This window comes from Oncorhynchus nerka, linkage group LG3 (genome assembly GCF_034236695.1).
Source record: "Oncorhynchus nerka isolate Pitt River linkage group LG3, Oner_Uvic_2.0, whole genome shotgun sequence".
In the NCBI taxonomy this organism is placed as follows: Eukaryota; Metazoa; Chordata; class Actinopteri; order Salmoniformes; family Salmonidae; genus Oncorhynchus; species Oncorhynchus nerka.
The window spans coordinates 20,863,396-20,885,112 of NC_088398.1; the positions used below are offsets into that span (position 1 = coordinate 20,863,396).

At 44.8% G+C, this 21,717-nt stretch overlaps 1 protein-coding gene across 1 annotated transcript in view; it reads right to left on the bottom strand.

The window, feature by feature from the left end:
• LOC115104215 (synaptic vesicle glycoprotein 2A-like) overlaps positions 1-21,717 on the bottom strand; it is a 50,457-nt gene that overhangs the window by 4,356 nt on the left and 24,384 nt on the right. Inside the window, 11 exon segments of the mRNA XM_029625509.2 lie at positions 352-485; positions 694-858; positions 1,244-1,332; positions 3,119-3,226; positions 3,599-3,688; positions 3,928-4,061; positions 4,394-4,545; positions 4,938-5,118; positions 17,646-17,912; positions 17,915-18,198; positions 18,200-18,410. Of these exon segments, the coding sequence (XP_029481369.2) occupies positions 352-485; positions 694-858; positions 1,244-1,332; positions 3,119-3,226; positions 3,599-3,688; positions 3,928-4,061; positions 4,394-4,545; positions 4,938-5,118; positions 17,646-17,912; positions 17,915-18,198; positions 18,200-18,249 (1,654 nt within the window). The 5' untranslated portion in view covers positions 18,250-18,410.

Here is a 21,717-nt window from a genome sequence, read left to right on the forward strand (position 1 = left end):
CCAGGGAGTAGAGTGATGGTAATTGAGCCATTTTGTCTTGTATGAAGAATATAATTGGAGCTGATTCTCTGCCCTGTTTCTGGCTCTGTTTCTGTAAGATAGGTTTAACACCTTAGCAAGAAATGCATAAGACCTATATGAACAATATAAGACATGTTTATCTCCTTAGACAACAATATGGCATACAATTGTATTTTATCTGTCAATCAAACACAGAGGCCACTAACACAATTGAGATTACAGTACTTAGATGAGTTAATGAAGGGGAAACCCCTTATAAGCAAAACAAGACATTCACAACTTATAAACACTGATACAACACTCATCAGCAGAGAGTTGAAAACAACCAACCTGTGTTGTAGAAGAGGGTGGCGATGAAGGTGCAGTTCTTGAAGAAGGTATTGCTGGAGGTGATGTCTTCAAAGTAGCACTCCTCAAACAGAGAATCCTCGAACACCATAGACTTCATCTTCAGATTCATAAACCTGTCAGAGACAGAGGGGGAGAGGGAGAGAATCAGAGAGAGAGAGAGAGAGAGAGAGAGAGGGGGAGAGAGAGAGAGAGAGAGAGAGAGATAAAGAGTTTGTTTTAACATCAGAATGACTGACTGACCCTTGACCTGTATGAATGGCTTGGTACCCTGCTGTGTTCCCATGACAACGCTGGTGAGGGAAGAGGGAAAGGGGGACCTACTTGTTGTTGAAGTACTCTCCGTTGCGGTGCACCTGGTTCTCCAGGGTGAAGTTGAAGGTGACGTGCTCCACCTTCTCCTTGATGAAGACCTTGGTGCGCGAGGAGTACTCCTGCTTCTGGAGATACTTGATCATGTCAGGGAACCACACCGTCAGCCCATAGTAACTGAGGGAGAGAAGGGAGATGGATGTTAAGACAGACGTAGGGATCATGATGATCAACTTAACATAATCCACTTAGAAGGGACACGAACTACATCATCAATATCAGTAATGTCAAACTACATTTTCACTTGAGTCAGACACAATCAAATCAAAGTGTATTGGTCACGTACACACATATGCAGGTGTTATAGCAGGTGCAGTGAAATGCTTATGTTTCTAGCTCCAACAGTGCAGCAGAATGCCTCGCAAATACAATACTAATACACAAATAATTTAAAAAATCGAAACAAGAAGTTAAGTTAGTTTATTATACCTGTAGTTCATTCAATACGAACGTGACTTTGGCTGTAAATGACCTGAAAAAAGTTTTGGGAGCGTGACTTTACCTGAACGACATAGAGAACCACACAGCCATCATCATGAGAGTGGTGCGGCGGTACTCAGGAGAGAATATGGCCAGGAAGTTGCTCCACACCTACACGGAGGTTCACACACACACACACACACACACACACACACACACACACACACGCACGCGCGCGCGCACGCGCGCACACACACAAACGGTCAAACACACGCAATATATCTCAAAGGAAATCTCTCTACAATCTACAACAGCAATAAATAAACATAAAGTTCCACGTTCCACACAAGCCAACTGTAAACACAGCTAGTAAACACAGCTAGTAAACACAGCTAGTGAACATAGCTAGTAAACACAGCTAGTGAACATAGCTAGTAAACACAGCTAGTGAACATAGCTAGTAAACACAGCTAGTGAACATAGCTAGTAAACACAGCTAGTGAACATAGCTAGTAAACACAGCTAGTGAACATAGCTAGTAAACACAGCTAGTGAACATAGCTAGTAAACACAGCTAGTGAACATAGCTAGTAAACACAGCTAGTAAACACAGCTAGTAAACACAGCTAGTGAAAATAGCTAGTAAACACAGCTAGTGAACATAGCTAGTAAACACAGCTAGTGAACATAGCTAGTAAACACAGCTAGTAAACACAGCTAGTAAACACAGCTAGTAAACACAGCTAGTAAACACAGCTAGTAAACACAGCTAGTGAACATAGCTAGTAAACACAGCTAGTAAACACAGCTAGTAAACACAGCTAGTAAACACAGCTAGTGAACATAGCTAGCAAACACAGCTAGTAAACACAGCTAGTAAACACAGCTAGTGAAAATAGCTAGTAAACACAGCTAGTAAACACAGCTAGTAAACATAGCTAGGTAATCTCTGCACACAGGCACTCTATAAACAACGGGGGCTCATATACAAACAATCGTTCCAGTCTCTCATTCTGTAGTTAAGAGCATATAAACATGAACCTTCTCTGTTCTCTTTGATAGTAATAGCAGTGGTGATTGTCTATCAGAGAGGTATGTGAGACTATAGGCGGAAAGTAGCCTAGTGGTTAGAGCGTTGGGCCAGTCACAGAAAGGTCGCTGGGTTGAATACCTGAGCCAACAAGGTGAAAAATCTGTCGATCTGCCCTTGATCAAGGTGCTTAAACCTAATTTTCTCCAGGGGAGCTGGACTACTATGGCTGACCCTGTAAACCAACACATTTCACTGCACCTATCTGGTGTATGTGACAATAAAACATGTTTTTTTGGTATACAGATACTATTTAGTTTAGCTAGAACATAGCACATTTTTGTTAGACCAATGATGAGCATTCAAACTGTAGAAGAAGAAGAAGAAGAAGAAGGAAGTATAATCCTCCCATTCTTGTTAAACTATTCACTCAATTTAGCCCCAGTTGACCAAAGATCCTTAGGAGAGCAAGTGAAACATTACAATCGTCTCTGAACAGGTTAAGGTAGAGTATGTTACCTGGTTGAACAGGTTAAGTTAGAGTATGTTACCTGGTTGAACAGGTTATTAAGGTAGAGTATGTTACCTGGTTGAACAGGTTATTAAGGTAGAGTATGTTACCTGGTTGAACAGGTTAAGGTAGAGTATGGTACCTGGTTGAACAGGTTAAGGTAGAGTATGTTACCTGGTTGAACAGGTTATTAAGGTAGAGTATGTTACCTGGTTGAACAGGTTATTAAGGTAGAGTATGTTACCTGGTTGAACAGGTTATTAAGGTAGAGTATGTTACCTGGTTGAACAGGTTATTAAGGTAGAGTATGTTACCTGGTTGAACAGGTTATTAAGGTAGAGTATGTTACCTGGTTGAACAGGTTATTAAGGTAGAGTATGTTACCTGGTTGAACAGGTTAAGGTAGAGTATGTTACCTGGTTGAACAGGTCAGCCAGCTTCATCCTCCATTTCTGGTGCCAGGCGGTGCCCTCTCCCATGTCCACCAGCTCATCCATCTGCTTAACTGTCTTGATGGTGGTCACCTAGGGGCAACAACACAACTCAGTCACACTAACTTCCTTAACATAATTACTCCCTAAACAAGTTTATCAAATCTTAATTCAGAGCTTAATTCATCCTCAAATAACTAATAAGTTCAAGCTAATTCATGCATATTGAACAAGGGTCCTCCTTACTGTAAATGTATGAGACAGGCTGTGTTTGCTCAGAGGCAGGATTTGCTAGATGATTCATGAATATAAAAATGTCCCCTCATTTCTTTTCTCTGAATAAAAGACTGCTTCACTTCATAGACTAGATGTGTCTGATTGGGGTTTTATAGTAGTTTAGGATGGATGTACTGTGTGTGCATGTGTGCGTGTGTGTGTGTGTGTGTGTGTGTGTGTGTCACTCACAGAGAAGACCCTCTCTGGGTAGCCCTTCGCCCTCATGTTGGTGTCATGGACCTGCTTCAGAATCATCCAAGCCTCATCGTGTTTCCCATTCTACAACAGACAAGACAGACACATTTGTCTAATGAATAGCTAAATAAATAGGAACTCATTATAGTATATTTGTCAGGATAATCAGGATCCCAGCAGCTGTATATTGAAGGTAGCTACTGTAGGTGTCATGATATTCAAACACAGCAGTAAGTCCCAAGTTAAACCCAAGATGATAAACGATGCCTTGGGTAGCTACTATGATTTTTTGTTATATTTTCATTGGTGGTTGGTGGACTGACCTCCAGGAAGAAGCGTGGGCTCTCGGGCATTGTGGTGAGGGCAGAGATGGCTGCCACAGAGGGAAAGGCACACACTAACACAAAGACACGCCAGCTGTGGAACTGGTACGCAGAGCCCATCTGGAAACTCCAGCCTGGGACAGGGACATACAGAGGTTGAAGAACTATGGTGCAAGGGTCATACCAGAGAGCAGAATACAGGACGATAAGTATATGCATCCATGTTTGATAGGAGCATAACAAAGAATGTAATGATTGTTTCTGTGTGTATAAACAGTGTGCATTCAATTGTATTTAAATGTACAGAATGTGTAATCTTTGCTTGGAAACCAAATTTCACTCTGGGGTGGTAGAAATGAACCGACGAACATTGACCGACGAATAACCCCCAACCGACTCACTGATTTGTTGATTGATTCATTGAGTGATTGACTGGTAGGTTGATTGGTTCATTGACATTTCTCACCATAGTGGGGAATGATGGCCCAGGCCATGGCAGAGGCGTAGATGCCACCGATCATCCAGAACATGCAGAGCCAGCTGAGGTGCTCTCCTCTCTTCTCCTGGGCCAGGAACTCAGAATAGTAGGAGAACACGATGGGGATGGAGCCACCGATACTGCAGAGAGGGAGAGAGAGGGAGACAGAGAGAGGGATAAAGCGGGAGGCGAGAGAGAGAGAGAGAGAGAGAGAGAGAGAGAGAGAGAGAGAGAGAGAGAGAGAGAGAGAGAAATAGAGACAGAGAGAAAGAGAGGTAATAAAGTCTCTTCAGGCTATTAAGCCATTTAAATAATCTGTGCCAGCACAATAACATTGTCAACATCAATAATAGATAGGCTTCATACACATTTCATCCAGTTGATTTAACCAAGCTGGGATCGCTTTCAGACTTCCAGCTTTGGGAGTCATTGTAGGGCACATTAATTTTGGCATAATTTACAGTCGGGCACTAGTATTTATAGCCGAGTTGTTCTGAGGAGAAGGGGTGTGTGACACAGCATGCTTCCTTACCCCACACCGGAGAGCAGACGGCATAAAAGAAAGGAGCTGTATCCTTGAACGAAGGAGGAGAAGAAGGCAAACACACTGTTGATGGAGAGGGAGATGAGGAGGGTCTGTCGCCGTCCAATCCGGTCGGCCAGGCCGCCCCACAGGAAGGCCCCCACCATCATCCCCAGGTACACAATAAGACCTGAAAGAGGGAGAGAGAGAAGGAGAACAAGGCAGAGAGAGAGAAAGGTGAGAGGGAATATAGGGATGGAGGGGGAGAGAGAAGGTTATTAATACCTATTAGGGTTATTATAAAAAAGGGTTCCAAAATGGTTATTTCGCTGTCCCCATAGGAGAACCCTTTTTGGTTCCAGGTAGAACTATTTTGGGGTCCACGTAGAACCCTCTGCGTAAAGGGTTCTACATGGAACTCAAAGAGGTTCTACCTGGAAATAAAAGTGTTCTACCCGGAACGAAAAAGGGTTTTTCAAAGGGTTCTCCTATGGGGACAGCCGAAGAACCCCTTTAGATTCTAGATAGCACCTATTTTTCTAAAAGTGTATGGATCATAGAAATAGAATGGATGGAACGGGCGTCCCCATTCAAGTCAATGATGGTGTAATGGGTGGACAGACATAGTGAGTGTACCCATAGGAGCAAATCAGGAAGTAAAAGCAGGAAGTGTACCCATCAATCTCTGCCGTGATTTTTTGACTCAACTCAACTGACATTACAAAAATGAGCCACATCAGTTAGCATCATGTGAATGAACATTCTAAACTCAGCAAAAAAAGAAACATCTTCTCACTGTCAAATGCGTTTGTTTCCCAGCAAACTTAACATGTGTAAATATTTGTATGAACATAACAAGATTCAACAACTGAGACATAAACTGAACAACAGACATGTGACTAACAGAAATGGAATAATGTGTCCCTGAACAAAGGGATGGTCAAAATCAAAAGTAACAGTCAGTCTCTGGTGTGGCCACCAGCTGCATTAAGTACTGCAGTGCATCTCCTCCTCATGGACTGCACCAGATTTGCCAGTTCTTGCTGTGAGATGTTACCCCACTCTTCCACCAAGGCACCTGCAAGTTCCCGGACATTTCTGGGGGGAATGACCCTAGTCCTCACCCTCTGATCCAACAGGTCCCAGACGTGCTCAATGGGATTGAGATCCGGGCTCTTCGTTGGCCATGGCAGAACACTGGCATTCCTGTCTTGCAGGAAATCAGGCATAGAACGAGCAGTATGGCTGGTGACATTGTCATGCTGGAGGGTCATGTCAGGATGAGCCTGCAGGAAGGGTACCACATGAGGGAGGAGGATGTCTTCCCTTCAACGCACAGTGTTGAGATTGCCTGCAATGACAACAAGCTCAGTCCAATGATGCTGTGCCACACCGCCCCAGACCATGACAGACCCTCCACCTCCAAATCGATCCCGTTCCAGAGTACAGGCCTCGGTGTAATGCTCATTCCTTCGACGATAAATGTGAATCCGACCATCATCCCTGGTGAGACAAAACCGCGACTCATCAGTGAAGAGCACTTTTTGCCAATCCTGTCTGGTCCAGCGACGGTGGGTTGGTGCCCATAGGCAATGTTGTTGCCGGTGATGTCTGGTGAGGACCTGCCTTACAACAGGCTTGTAGGCCTGTAGGCCTCAGTCCAGCCTCTCTCAGCCTAGAGTCAGTAGAATGTCCTCTTTAGTGTCCTAAGTTTTCATAACTGTGGCCTTAATTGCCTACCGTCTGTAAGCTGTTAGTGTCTTAACAACCATTCCACAGGTGCATGTTCATTAATTGTTTATGGTTCATTGAACAATCATGGGAAACAGTGTTAAAACCCTTTACAATGAAGATCTGTGAAGTTATTTGGATTATTACGAATTATCTTTGAAAGACAGGGTCCTGAAAAAGGGACTTTTCTTTTTTTGCTCAGTTTACATTACCATGGAAATGATTGCATCACAATACCAGGCAGCCATTGAGAGTGTACCCATGAGTTTGCCAGGCAAATTGCCAGGGTTAGAGGTTCCAAGCATGTTCCTTTCATTGTATTTTATAGTATGGATCAATACATTCATTGACATTTCATTCAGTTTAGCTCTTGATAGAGTTCCAGGCAATCCTTAATCTAGCTAACTAGACAGTCTCATCGGACAGATACACAATTGCTTCTTCTACCACAAAAATGTATTAAAGAATGTTGTATCCTATAACATTATTACACATCAGAGGACATATGTGTCAAGCGTCTCAGAATACAGGTGTAGGATCTTAATTTGACCGCCCCGTTGCAGGAGAACTTTGCAGGGGGGAAAAACACGTACATTAGAATTTCATTTTCCACTTTAAAAGATTTTCAGACTTGATTTTCCCTTAATTAAAATCTATCAACCCCTACAAAATGTGGATTCATTATAATCCACATAATAATTCACATTTCCTGTTGTGGCAGGATGCTACAGAAAACGGGTTCAAATTAAGATCCTACACCTGAATGGGTGTTTCATCTATATAGAGTTATAATCTATATTTTTTGCAGCTGTTTATATACCACCACAGTCAGAGGCTGGCACTAAGACAGCATTGAATGAGCTGTATTCCGCCATAAGCAAACAAGAAAACACTCACCCAGAGGCGGCGCTCCTAGTAGCCGGGGACTTTAATGCAGGGAAACTTAAATCAGTTTTACCAAATTTCTATCAGCATGTTAAATGTGCAACCAGGGGGAAAAGAACTCCGGACCACCTATACTCCACATACAGAGATGCATACAAAGCTTTCCCTCACCCTCCATTTGGCAAATCTGACCATAATTCCATCCTCCTGATTCCTGCTTACAAGCAAAAATTAAAGTAGGAAGTACCAGTGACTAGATCAATAAAAAGAAGTGGTCAGATGAAGCAGAAGCTAAGCTACAGGACTGTTTTGCTATCACAGACTGGAATATGTTCCGGGATTCCTCCGATGGCATTGAGGAGAACACCACATCAGTCATTGGCTTGACACAACAGTGGTAGGCCTGATCACCGACAATAACGAGACAGTCTATAGCGAGGAGGTCAGAGACCTGGCCGTGTGGTGCCATGACACCAACCTCTCCCTCAGCGTGATCAAGACAAAGGAGATGATTGTGGACTACAGGAAAAAGAGGACTGAGCACGCCCCCATTCTCATCGACGGGGCTGCAGTGGAGCAGGTTGAGAGCTTCAAGTTCCTTGGTGTCCACATCACCAACAAACTAACATGGTCCAAGCACCCCATGACAGTTGTGAAGCGCGCACGACAAAAACCTATTCCCCCTAAGGAGACTGAAAAGATTTGGCATGGGTCCTCAGATCCTCAAAAGGTTCTACAGCTGCACCATCGAGAGCATCCTGACTGGTTGCATCACTGCCTGGTATGGCAACTGCTCGGCCTCCGACCGCAAAGGCACTACAGAGGGTAGTGCTAACGGCCCAGTACGGCCCAGTTCCTGCCATCCAGGACCTCTATACCAGGCGGTGTCAGAGGAAGGCCCTAAAAATTGTCAAAGACTCCAGCCACACTAGTCATAGACTGTTCTCTCTACTACCGCACGACCAGTGGTACCGGAGCGCCAAGTCTAGGTCCAAGAAGCTTTTAAACAGCTTCTTCCCCCAAGACATAAGACTCCTGAACATCTAGTCAAATGGCTACCCAGACTACTTGCAGTGCCCCACCCCCTCTTTACACCACTGCTACTCTCTGTTGTCATCTATGCATAGTCACTTTAATAACTCTATAACTCTATACTACCTCAAATAACCAGTGCTCCCGCACATTGACTCTGTTTCGGTACCCCCCCTGTACAGTCATGGCCAAAAGGGTTGAGTATGACACAAATATTAATTTCCACAAAGTTTGCTGCTTCAGTGTCTTTAGATATTTTTGTCAGATGTTACTATGGAATACTGAAGGAATAATTACAAGCATTTCATAAGTGTCAAAGGCTTTTATTGACAATTACATGAAGTTGATGCAAAGAGTCAATATTTTCAATGTTGACCCTTATTTTTCAAGAACTCTGCAATCCGCCCTGGCATGCTGTCAATTAACTTCTGGGCCACAACCTGACTGATGGCAGCACATTCTTGCAAAATCAATGCTTGGAGTTTGTCAGAATTTGTGTTTTTTTTTGGTCTACCTGCCTCTTGAGGATTGACCACAAGTTCTCAATGGGATTAAGGTCTGGGGAGTTTCCTGGCCATGGACCCAAAATATCGATGTTTTGTTTCCCGAGCCACTTAGTTATCACTTTTGCCTTATGGCAAGGTGCTCCCTCATGCTGGAAAAGGCATTGTTCATCACCAAACTGTTCCTGGATGGTTGGGAGAAGTTGCTCTCGGAGGATGTGTTGGTACCATTCTTTATTCATGGCTGTGTTCTTAGGCAAAATTGTGAGTGAGCCCACTCCCTTGGCTGAGAAGCAACCCCACACATGAATGGTCTCAGGATTCTTTACTGTTGACATGACACAGGACTGATGGTAGCTCTCACCTTGTCTTCTCCGGACAAGCTTTTTTTCCGGATGCCCCAAACAATCGGAAAAAGGGGATTCATCAGAGAAAATGACTTTACCCCAGTCCTCAGCAGTCCAATCCCTGTACCTTTTGCAGAATATCAGTCTGTCCCTGATGTTTTTCCTGGAGATAAGTGTCTTCTTTGCTGCCCTTCTTGACACCTGGCCACCCTCCAAAAGTCTTCGCCTCACTGTGCGTGCAGATGCACTTACACCTGCCTGCTGCCATTCCTGAGCAAGCTCTGAACTGGTGGTGCCCCAATCCCACAGCTGAATCTACTTTAGGAGACGGTCCTGGCGCTTGCTGGACTTTCCTGGGCGCCCTGAAGCCTTCTTCACAACAATTGAACCGCTCTCCTTGAAGTTCATGATGATCCGATAAATGGTTGATTTAGGTGCAATCTTACTGGCAGCAATATCCTTACCTGTGAAGCCCTTTTTGTTCAAAGCAATGATGACGGCACGTGTTTCCTTGCAGGCAACCATGGTTGATAGAGGAAGAACAATGATTGCAAACATCACCCTCCTTTTGAAGCTTCCAGTCTGTTATTCGAACTCAATCAGCATGACAGAGTGATCCCCAGCCTTGTCCTCGTCAACACTTACACCTGTGTTAAACGAGAGAATCACTGACATGATGTCAGCTGGTCCTTTTTGTGGCAGGGCTGAAATGCAGTGGAAATGTTTTTTGGGGGGTTCAGTTCATTTGCATGGCAAAGAGGGACTTTGCAATTAATTGCAATTCGTCTGATCACTCTTCATAACATTCTGGAGTATTTGCAAATTGCCATCATACAAACTGAGGCAGCAGACTTTGTGAAAATTAATATTTGTGTCATTCTCTAAACTTTTGGCCTGCACAGTACCAGTCAAAAGTTTGGACACAACTACTCATTCCAGGGTTTTTCTTTAAGTTTATTATTTTCTACAGTGAAGACATCAAAACAATGAAATAACACATATGGAATCATTTAGAAACCAAAGAAGTGTTAAACAAATCAAAATATATGTAACCACCCTTTAACTTGATGAAAGCGTTGCACACTGGCATTCTCTCAACTAGCTTTTTATAAACAAATGGATTTAACCTTTATTTAACTAGGCAAGTCAGTTAAGAACAAATTCTTATTTACAATGACGGCCAACCAAAAGGAAAAAGGCCTCTTGCGGGGACTGGGGCATGGGATTAAAAATAAAAAATAAATACAATAAGAGAGACAACACAACAAGAGAGACAACACAATACTACATAATGAGAGACCGAAGACAACAACATAGCAAGGAAGCAACACATGACAACACAGCATGGTAGCAACACAACATAACAACAACATGGTTGCAACACAATATGGTAGCAGCACAAAACATTGTAGAAACATTATTTGGCGCAGACAACAGCACAACGGGCAAGAAGGTAGACAACAATACATAACGCAAAGCAGCCACAACTGTCAGTAAGAGTTTCCATGATTGAGTCTTCGAATGTAGAGATTGAGATAAAACTGTCGAATTTGAGTGTTTGTTGCAGCTCGGTCCAGTCGCTAGCTGCAGCGAACTGAAAAGAGGAGCGACCCAGGGATTTGTGTGCTTTGGGGACCTTTAACAGAATGTGACTGGCAGAACGGGCGTTGTATGTGGAGGATGAGGGCTGCAGTAGATATCTCAGATAGGGGGGAGTGAGGTCAAAGATGGTTTTATAAATAAGCATCAACCAGTGGGTCTTGCGACAGGTATACAGAGATGACCGGTTTACAGAGGAGTATAGAGTGCAGTGATGTGATGTGTCCTATAAGGAGCATTGGTGGCAAATCTGATGGCTGAATGGTAAAGAATATCTAGCCGCTCGAGAGCACCCTTACCTGCTAAATTATGTCTCCGTAATCTAGCATGGGTAGGATGGTCAGCTGAATCAGGGTTAGTGGTATGTGGTAGTCACCTGGAATGCATTTCAATTAACAGGTGTGCCTTGTTAAAAGTTCATTTGTTGAATTTCTTTCCTTCCAAATAAATGCTTCACAGCGTTCAAGTAACAGACACATCTCAACATCACCTGTTCAGAGGAGACTGTGTGAATCAGTCCTCCATGGTTGAATTTCTGCAAAGAAACCACTACTAAAGGACACCAATGAGATAAAGAGACTTGTTTCGGCCAAGAAACACGAGCAATGGACATTAGACCGGTAGAAATCTGGCCTTTGGTCTGATGAATCCAAATCTGAGATTTTTGATTCCAACCTCCGTGGCTTTGTGAAATGCAGAGTAGGTGAACGAACGGATGATCTCCGCATGTGTGGTTCCCACCGTGAAGCATAGAGGAGGAGGTGTGATGGTGTGTGGGTGCTTTTTTGGTGACACTGTCTGTGATTTATTTAGAATTCAAGGCACACTTAACGAGCATGGCTACCACAGCAATCTGCAGCAATACACCATCCCATCTGTTTTGCAGTTAGTGGGACTATCCTTTGTTTTTCAACAGGACAATGACCCAACACACCTCCAGGCTGTGTAAGGGCTATTTGACCAAGAAGGAGAGTGCTGCATCAGATGACCTGATGAGATGGTTTGGGATGAGTTGGACCGCAGAGTGAAGGAAAAGCAACCAACAAGTGCTCAGCATATGTGGGAACTCCTTCAAGACTGTTGGAAAGCATTCCTCATGAAGCTGGTTGAGAGAATGCCAAGAGTGTGCAAAGCTGTCATCAAGGCAAAGGGTGGCTACTTTGAAGAATCTAAAATCTATATATATTTTAATTTGTTTAACACTTTTTTGGTTACTACATGATTCCATATGTGTTATTTCATAGTTGTAATGTCTTCACTATTATCCTATAATGGAGAAAATAGTAAATGAAATCCCTTGAATGAGTAGGTGTGCCCAAACTTTTGACTGGAACTGTATATAAAAAATTGTATTTGAAGACATCCACATACACTCCAACAGTATATTATTAACACAAACAAATCCAATGTCAGTCACTGGTGAGTGAGATCTGCTAAAGGATTCTCTTTCTTTTTACATTTTAGTCATTTAGCAGATGCTCTCATCCAGAGCAACTTGCAGGAGCAATTAGGGCTAAGTGCCTTGCTCAAGGGCACCTGGACAGATTTTTCACCTAGTCATCTACGGGATTCGAACCAGCAAACTTTTCGGTAACTGGCACAACATTCTTAAACGCATTCTCACAAGCACAATTTGTACACACATACCACAGACATCAATTCAGACCCGCTTGTGTGTACTGTATGTCTGTCGTATGTGTGTATAGCACAGACATACAGTCTCAAGTTCTTTTTATACCTCAGTGGTGTAAATACACCATCACGATGACTCACACACACTGACCACACTATGGGCCCATTCACACAGATAAGTCAACAAGCCCATAATGGGTACACGGGATCTATAATATCAGCTGTGCTAATCCATCACTAAGGCTAGGAAGCGAATTAGTGTTGGAGCTCAGGTGAATGCAGGGTCAGTGTAGGCTAACGTTGAAATAGCGATTTCATGGTACCAAGTCTAACATTACAGAAGCACTGTGTTGTTGGTGAGTTAGACACCTGTGTGATGTTGGGTGTCCCACCGCCTTCCCCTTCAGCTGTGTGTGTGTGTGTGTGTGTGTGTTAGATGGGTCTGAAGGTGACTTTCTTCCTCGTGCTAGGAGGTGTGTACGAGACCTCTCTATCTCTGTTTGTGCAGCGACGGTGTAGAGAGGCAGCTGTCAACGCCGTCGTGTGTACCCCGCTTTAACAATAGGCCTGAGCGGCAGGAGGGAGCTGGTGATGATGACTGAGCTTGAAAGCCATCGCCGCAATGCAGTATCAGTGGCAGCCAGTGGCCTGGGTGGCTGTGCCTCTCTCCCTCTCTTCCCTGGCCTATATGGGGAGCAGAACTCTGCCGGGGGAGCTGTCTGTGGTGCTGATCTTCAATCTATCCTAGCACTCACTGTATTGCTCCATGCTTCCCAAATGGTACCCTACTTCCTGTATAGTGCACTTATTTTGACCAGGGCCCAAAGGGCTTTGGTCATAGAGCTCTGGTCAAAAGTAGCCTCAATCTCTAAATCTGTATTTCTGTCGTCAAGTTAGCCACCAAGGCTATCGCAGCCACAGTCAGCAGCACATCCCAGGGACTGGCCGGAATGCAATAGCCCAGCCACAGAGGAAATCACATAGGGTGTGATAAATGCTTTATCTTTTAATGTTGTGAGAGATTGTTCCTGGTGAATTGAGTCAGTCTGACACGGCCTGAAAAATACATCTACAGGCCTTTTATTACTAATACAGCGGGAGAATATTAAAAACGCCAACGGGTCTAAAAATAGAAGATCTGACAAAATAAATGATTTGCAATGTTAAAATAATGGTTGCCAATGGCAACTGTATAAAATATCCACACTCACAAAAATAAAATGCTATAGTTGAGAAGATATTCACAGATGGCTTGTGAATTCTGCCATGATACCCATTCCATACTTCATATTAGGCATTTTACAAATTGTGGCATATTGGCTACGGATCCCATGATGAAACATACAGTAGCCTAAAGTAGCACTCATAAACATCGCTAATGTTTATTTTTCATTGATGCATAATTGAGTGAGTTTATTACGATATTAATTCTGTAGTGCCGACTTGCATCCAATGGTGGTGGTCTGTTATCATTCTGCCAACTCTGAGTGCTGTTGTTAACCAAAGTTGAATCTGTTTACTGTACCCAAGAGGATCACGGAAACAGTAGGGGAGACTCCCATGGGAGGCAGTTAGAGAGAGAGATGGGAGAGAGAGAGAGCCAGAGAGAGAGAGAGAGAGGTAGGAGGAGCCTTCCAGACAGCTGAGCTCCACATGATTCAAAAGAGAAAATAGGATGTGTGGAGGGGAGAGGAGGGGAGAGGAGGAGAAGAAGAGAGAGAGTGATCAGAGGAGGGAGTCCACAATCTGTGAGCTGCAGCATGGTGAGGCTCACTGAGGCTGCAGGGCTATGGAGGAGTGTGTGTGTGTGTGTGTGTGTGTGTGTGTGTGTGTGTGTGTGTGTGTGTGTGTGTGTGTGTGTGTGTGTGTGTGGGAAGGGGGGTTAAGGGGGCACTATTAATAGCTCCTTTCTGCGAGAGCGTACAGGGCTTTTTGAGTGAGCCAGGGGCAGAGGATCCTTCATAGAGTAGAGAGCATTGTGCCAGTTGATTTAGTTGACCATCACCATTACAGTCAAAATGCTACTGCTCTCACAAATTCTGTCTCCTCGTGTAAAAAAGCAGTATAATCTATCATGGTGTTACTGTTTCTTTGCAAAAGCTAAAATGCTTCCTACTTTGCTGTACATTGTCAAATGCTGATGTTGCACACTGAACATAGGACATTCTGTTCCCTAAAATATTCAAAATGCTAATATAATACTACCAATGCTAAGATTGTTTTCTAATACACTACTATATCCATCATGCATCACTAAATGCTATCATAACTCTACCCTTGCTAAAAAAAAGCTCTACATCTTCCATTGCTAATATGCTAACACACTGCCTTCACAGTCCCTTAAATGCTAACCATGTTCCTCCTTGCTTTGCTGAGTAAAACAGACACACCTCTGCTCTGCTCCTTTTTTAAATCATCCCTCTCTTCCTCCTTCCATCTCTCCCACCCTTCCGTTGATATGCTAAGCTGTTTGTGCCATTTTGTCTAAAGGCCAAGGAGACACCGGGAGAGAAAGGTTCTCTTTACCCTCAGGGCTACCAGCCGAGCTATCTGAAAACAAGCTATCTGAAAACAAGCTATCTGAAAACAAGCTATCTGAAAACAAGAGACAAGCACACAATGACAAGACCAAAGGAGACACCGGGAGAGAAAGGTTCTCTTTACCCTCAGGGCTACCAGCCGAGCTATCTGAAAACAAGAGACAAGCACACAATGAAAAGACCAAAGGGGACAATGTGAATTGTTAACATGTTAACATCCACCTTGAAAACATAACCACGGTAAAGAGAAAAGGCACCACGACTAACGGTTTGAATATAACCACACTGTCAACAAGACACAATGGTATCATTTTAGAAAATGGAGTCTTGATATTGTATGTCAGTAGAAATGAAGTGTATCTGCTCAACTGTGTTAAATCTGTCTGACAGTGAAATCTTACAGCTACGTCTCCAGCAGTTCCCCAGAAATCTCTTGCTAAGCGGCAGACAGTACTACCGTAAAATGGCAACCAGAGATTCTCCATTTGCGTTCTGTACAGAGAAATGTAACAATGCATCCGTAGCCATGCACCTTTCTGTCTTTCGTGAAAAAAATGGATGTTCCAAGCACAGTGTCACGATTTCCAAATTCACCTCTTTGACTAATGTGGATACTTACCGCTGCTGGATGGGCGCAGCAGGGGGGAATATATTATGGTCATTGCCGCACACACACACACACACACACACAGACACAGACACAGACACACACACACACACACACACACACACACACACACACACACACACACACACACACACACACACACAGACACACACACACACACACACACACACACACACACACACACACACACACACAGACACACACACATACACTGTGTGGTTCCGCCAGAGTGCGTCAGGTTAAGGAGACTGGCTCCTTGACAACACTAGCAGCGGTCTATTCTGACGACTAATACAATGGCAGGCAGGGTAACACAATGGCAGTCAGGGAGGAGGGAACAGCGAGGACACTAGGACCCATGGGCGGCACAGTGGCATACACGAGTGAAGCACTCCAGCATGAGTCAGGCATGTTGTGTAACAGGGGAGAGACCAAGGGCCTTGTTTCCATACTGGCTCCCCCAACACAGCACGTACAGAGACCCAGTGAGGGACATAGAGAGAGAGAGAGCGAGAGAGATACACATGCAAGCCAGTCGTCAGCCAGAGACCACACATACAGTTCACAGAGACACAAACACAAACATATACGCCTGCCAGAGCACATGTGGGGGAGTGTCACTGCTGGGTCCATACCTACACACCCATTACATACGAAAGCATGTACACATGCCATATGTCGACTAGAAAACAACCCACACACGCATGACAGGATGTCAAATGAGTCATCTCTATGTCAGTGTTATGTGGAGTGTATATGATCATTCACTGAATTAATCTAAATATGAGCGAAAACTGCCATTGACAAAATAATCAATATGGATCAGTATGACTTTTGGCCGAACAACAAGAGTGGAGAATGTAATGGTGATGGAGAGAGGTTGTTTGAGTCCATTCTCAATTCTGCTCTGCTATGAAAACATGATACCCCTTTGAACACGCCATTCAATATGCTGACCTCACTCCCCACATCAAACAAAAAGCAACAAGACAAACAAAACAAATCGATAATAAACAACATGCATAACACATGGCCTGCCAGTCTAAATACAGAATGAGTTGAATGTGTTAGGACCATAGCCCTCGTTCATTGTGTCCTTGCTGAATGGCCAAAGACAGATTGGCATGGAATGGACATTGTCCCCCAGCAAGGGAAATGGTCACATGAGTAACTTCACACAGCACACACCATTCTCTTAATGGGCCTATGCTATGGTCTCCAGTGTGCAGTATATTCTGCTATAAAACCCCTGAACCAAAGCATGTATAGGATTTGGCTTGGATTTCAGAGACGGTTTGAGAATTAAAGGGGGCGTTCAGTAGTTACATGGGCAGTGAATCCTAAAGGCCTTTAGCTACTGTAACTTCATATAAAGTGTGTTAAAATAATAAGAGTATGGGGAAAATGTGGCATGGGGAACATTTTATATTAAAGGGATACTTCAGGATTTTGGCAATGCCCTTTATCTACTTCCCCAGCATAAGATGAATTTCTGGATAGCATTTTTACGTCTAATTTTTTTTTAAACAAAATCTTATTTAAATAGAGTGAGAGGGGAAAAAGAGAGTGAGAGGGCTAAAGAGAGTGAGAGGGCTAAATAGAGTGAGAGGGAAAAAGAGAGAGAGGGAAAAAGAGAGAGAGAGGGCTAAATAGAGTGAGAGGGAAAAAGAGAGTGAGAGGGAAAAAGAGAGAGAGGGAAAAAGAGAGAGGGCTAAAGAGCGAATAAAGAAGGAGGGAAAGAGGAATAAGGGAACCAGAATAGAGAGAGAGTAACACAGTTAGAATAATCGATAGCAGGCTGGCCATTAGAACCATCTTACCCAACATGCCCTTGCTTTCCTCTGACAGACACATGTCCTTCTCTGCGCTGGGCAGCACAAAGCCCACCACGAAGATCTCCACACCGTCTGCCATGAGGGCCAGCCCCAGCACAAAGTACAGCGTCCACTGGAACTTCCCATGGCCACACTCCTGCAGGATGGTCTCGTACTGCTGGGCCAGCTCCTCCTGATCCTTCCTCCTCTCTGCCTCGAACTGGGCCAGGTCCCTGATCTGAGCTTGGGGGGCCATCCCGTCCCCGGACCCGTTTTGCCGGACTCCGCCCGGGGGATCCCCTGGTACTCTCCCTCGTAGATCTCATCGTCTTCGTCGTGACCTTCCGTGGAGTCGCTGTGGCCGCCCTCGTCGTCGTTGGCCCGGCTGTCATTGCGGTAGTAGCCGTCGCCATCTTGGCTCTGCTGCACGGGGTAGTCGTCATCCTCGTCCTCTTCCTCGAAGCGCTTGTATGAGCGCTTGGTGTACTCGTCGGCCATTTTGTCCACACCGCGGCCCATCTTCTTGCCCGCCTGCTTCTTCACCACCTTGGCGATGTCTGGCACCGCGGATGAAGTCCTGACGTCCGTCTTGTCCGTAGCCGTCGTCCATCTTGGCTCTGGCGGTGAGGTTGGATGCTGCTAGGAACGAGAGATATCAGGAGTGGCACAAGGGCATGGGTGTGCACTGGGGATCTCTGTGGATCTGGAATTCAGCGCCACGGACAGCTCCTTTATCAGCTACAGATAGAATATCTTCCTCCAAATTGAGACCTGGAATGAAAGAGGGGATTGTGTTAGAACGGCACCTCCAACACTGTGGAAAGACACTGTGGAAAGACACTACGCAGCATCAACTGTCCATCACAGTTCTCACTCATTCTCACTCCGTCAACTTCCAATCAAGAAATACAAACTATGGTGTTTACATACGGTTGGAATTTTCATAAGAGTATACACCTGCGTCTGTACATGACAGCTGGCCGGTGGCACCTTAATTGGGAGGACGGGCTCATAGTAATGGCTTGAGGGGAATAAATGGAATTGTATCGAACACGTGTTTGACACCATTCCATTTCCTCCATCCCAGCCATTATTATGATCCGTCCTGCCTCCTGTGCTGCACGTGCCACAGAAAGCCAAACTCAAGTGAAGTCAGTAACCGCATGGAGGTTCTCAGTACCTGTATTCATGATTCTCAACGAATGGCCTTATTCCTATGGCTGAGCCCATTCAGCCCACCTTATCTGACCCAATGTAATGTCCTTAATAAGTGGAAATGACAGCTTTAATTAGAAAATGACAGAAGAGCACCTGTTCTAACTCAGTGGCCTGCATTGATTGAGCACCAGTTATCTCATAGCTCTCTCCCAGCCCATCCACAAGTCACAGCATGGCATTTCTAATGGCGCTTGGCTTGAATCAAACCTTCAAGGGAACATTTTTTTTTAACCTTTATTTTACTAGGCAGGTCAGTTACAAACAAATTCTTATTTTCAATGACAGCCTAGGAACAGGGGGTTAACTGCCTGTTCAGGGACAGAACGACAGATTTGTACCTTGTCAGCTCAGGGATTTGAACTTGCAACCCTCTGATTACTATTCCAACACTCTAACCACTAGCTACATCCAGCAACACTGAAGGTTAGGAGCAGTTAGGAGCACTGCAATTACATTTGTTCCCAGGAAGTCTATAAGGAGACATTAGTATTTCCTGTCTGACAATCTGGAGAATGGGGTGATATAAGCCTACATGTCGAGCAGATGAATGGATTAATATGATGAGCTACTGTAGGCAATTAGGTAACACTACCAGTTTCTTTTGGGAGATAGCTTAGTCCTTCAGCTATATCAACTTAAAAATAATCTTGTGGTATTCGGTGAACTGATGTGACGTGGCAATAATGTTTTCTAAGTTTGCCTAGTGTGTGTCTAGTGTGGTCTAGTGTGTGTCTAGTGAGTGTCTATTATGTGTCTAGTGAGTGTCTGGTGTGTGTCTAGTGTGGTCTAGTGAGTGTCTAGTATGTGTCTAGTGAGTGTCTAGTGAGTGTCTGGTGAGTGTCTGGTGTGTGTCTAGTGTTGTGTCTGGTGAGTGTCTAGTGAGTGTCTGGTGAGTGTCTAGTGAGTGTCTGGTGTGTGTCTGGTGAGTGTCTGGTGTGTGTCTAGTGAGTGTCTGGTGAGTGTCTGGTGTGTGTCTGGTGAGTGTCTGGTGAGTGTCTGGTGAGTGTCTGGTGAGTGTCTGGTGTGTGTCTAGTGAGTGTCTGGTGAGTGTCTATTATGTGTCTAGTGAGTGTCTGGTGTGTGTCTAGTGTGGTCTAGTGAGTGTCTAGTATGTGTCTAGTGAGTGTCTAGTGAGTTTCTAGTGAGTGTCTGGTGTGTGTCTAGTGTGGTCTAGTGTGTGTCTAGTGAGTGTCTAGTGAGTGTCTATTATGTGTCTAGTGAGTGTCTGGTGTGTGTCTAGTGTGGTCTAGTGAGTGTCTAGTATGTGTCTAGTGAGTGTCTAGTGAGTTTCTAGTGAGTGTCTGGTGTGTGTCTAGTGTGGTCTAGTGAGTGTCTAGTATGTGTCTAGTGAGTGTCTGGTGAGTGTCTGGTGAGTGTCTGGTGTGTGTCTAGTGTTGTGTCTGGTGAGTGTCTAGTGAGTGTCTGGTGAGTGTCTAGTGAGTGTCTGGTGTGTGTCTGGTGAGTGTCTGGTGAGTGTCTGGTGAGTGTCTGGTGAGTGTCTGGTGTGTGTCTGGTGAGTGTCTGGTGAGTGTCTGGTGAGTGTCTGGTGAGTGTCTGGTGAGTGTCTGGTGTGTGTCTAGTGTTGTGTCTAGTGAGTGTCTGGTGAGTGTCTAGTGAGTGTCTGGTGTGTGTCTGGTGAGTGTCTGGTGTGTGTCTGGTGAGTGTCTGGTGAGTGTCTGGTGAGTGTCTGGTGTGTGTCTAGTGAGTGTCTGGTGAGTGTCTGGTGAGTGTCTGGTGAGTGTCTGGTGTGTGTCTAGTGTTGTGTCTGGTGAGTGTCTAGTGAGCGTCTGGTGTGTGTCTAGTGAGTGTCTGGTGTGTGTCTAGTGTTGTGTCTAGTGTTGTGTCTGGTGAGTGTCTAGTGAGTGTCTGGTGTGTGTCTAGTGTTGTGTCTGGTGTGTGTCTAGTGTTGTGTCTAGTGTTGTGTCTGGTGAGTGTCTAGTGAGTGTCTGGTGTGTGTCTAGTGTTGTGTCTGGTGTGTGTCTAGTGTTGTGTCTGGTGAGTGTCTAGTGAGTGTCTAGTGAGTGTCTAGTGTTGTGTCTGGTGAGCATGGCCCCTTTCCTCCACATTTCCTTCCCTATTTTTTCATTTTCCCCCACTCGTCTCAGCCTCTCTCTTTCTCTATTCTCTCCTTCCCTGTCTTCATCCTCTCTCCTTTCCCCATCCTTCATCTCTTTCCCTCTTGTCATTCTCCACCTCTCCTCTTGCTCATTCTCTGTCCCTCCTTCCCTACCTCTGTTTCTCTCTCCCTCCTTCCCTATCTCTGTTTCTCTCTCTTCCTCCCCTGGCTCTCTATCTCTGTTTCTCTCTCTCCCTCCTTCCCTATCTCTGTTTCTCTCTCTCCCTCACCTGGCTCTCTATCTCTGTTTCTCTCTCTCCCTCCCCTGGTTCTCTATGTCTGTTTCTCTCTCCCTCACCTGGCTCTCTATCTCTGTTTCTCTCTATCCCTCCTTCCCTATCTCTGTTTTTCTCTCTCCCTCACCTGGCTCTCTATCTCTGTTTCTCTCTCCCTCCTTCCCTATCTCTGTTTCTCTCTCTCTCCCTCCTTCCCTATTTCTGTTTCTCTCTCTCCCTCCCCTGGCTCTCTATCTCTGTTTCTCTCTCTCCCTCCTTCCCTATCTCTGTTTCTCTCTCTCCCTCACCTGGCTCTCTATCTCTGTTTCTCCCTCTCTCTCTCTCTCCCTCACCTGGCCTCTATCTCTGTTTTCTCTCTCCCTCCCTTCTATCTCTGGCTCTCTATCTCTGTTTCTCTCTCTCCCTCCTTCCCTATCTCTGTTTCTCTGGCTCTCTATCTCTGTTTCTCTCTCTCCCTCCCCTGGCTCTCTATCTCTGTTTCTCTCTCTCCCTCCTTCCCTATCTCTGT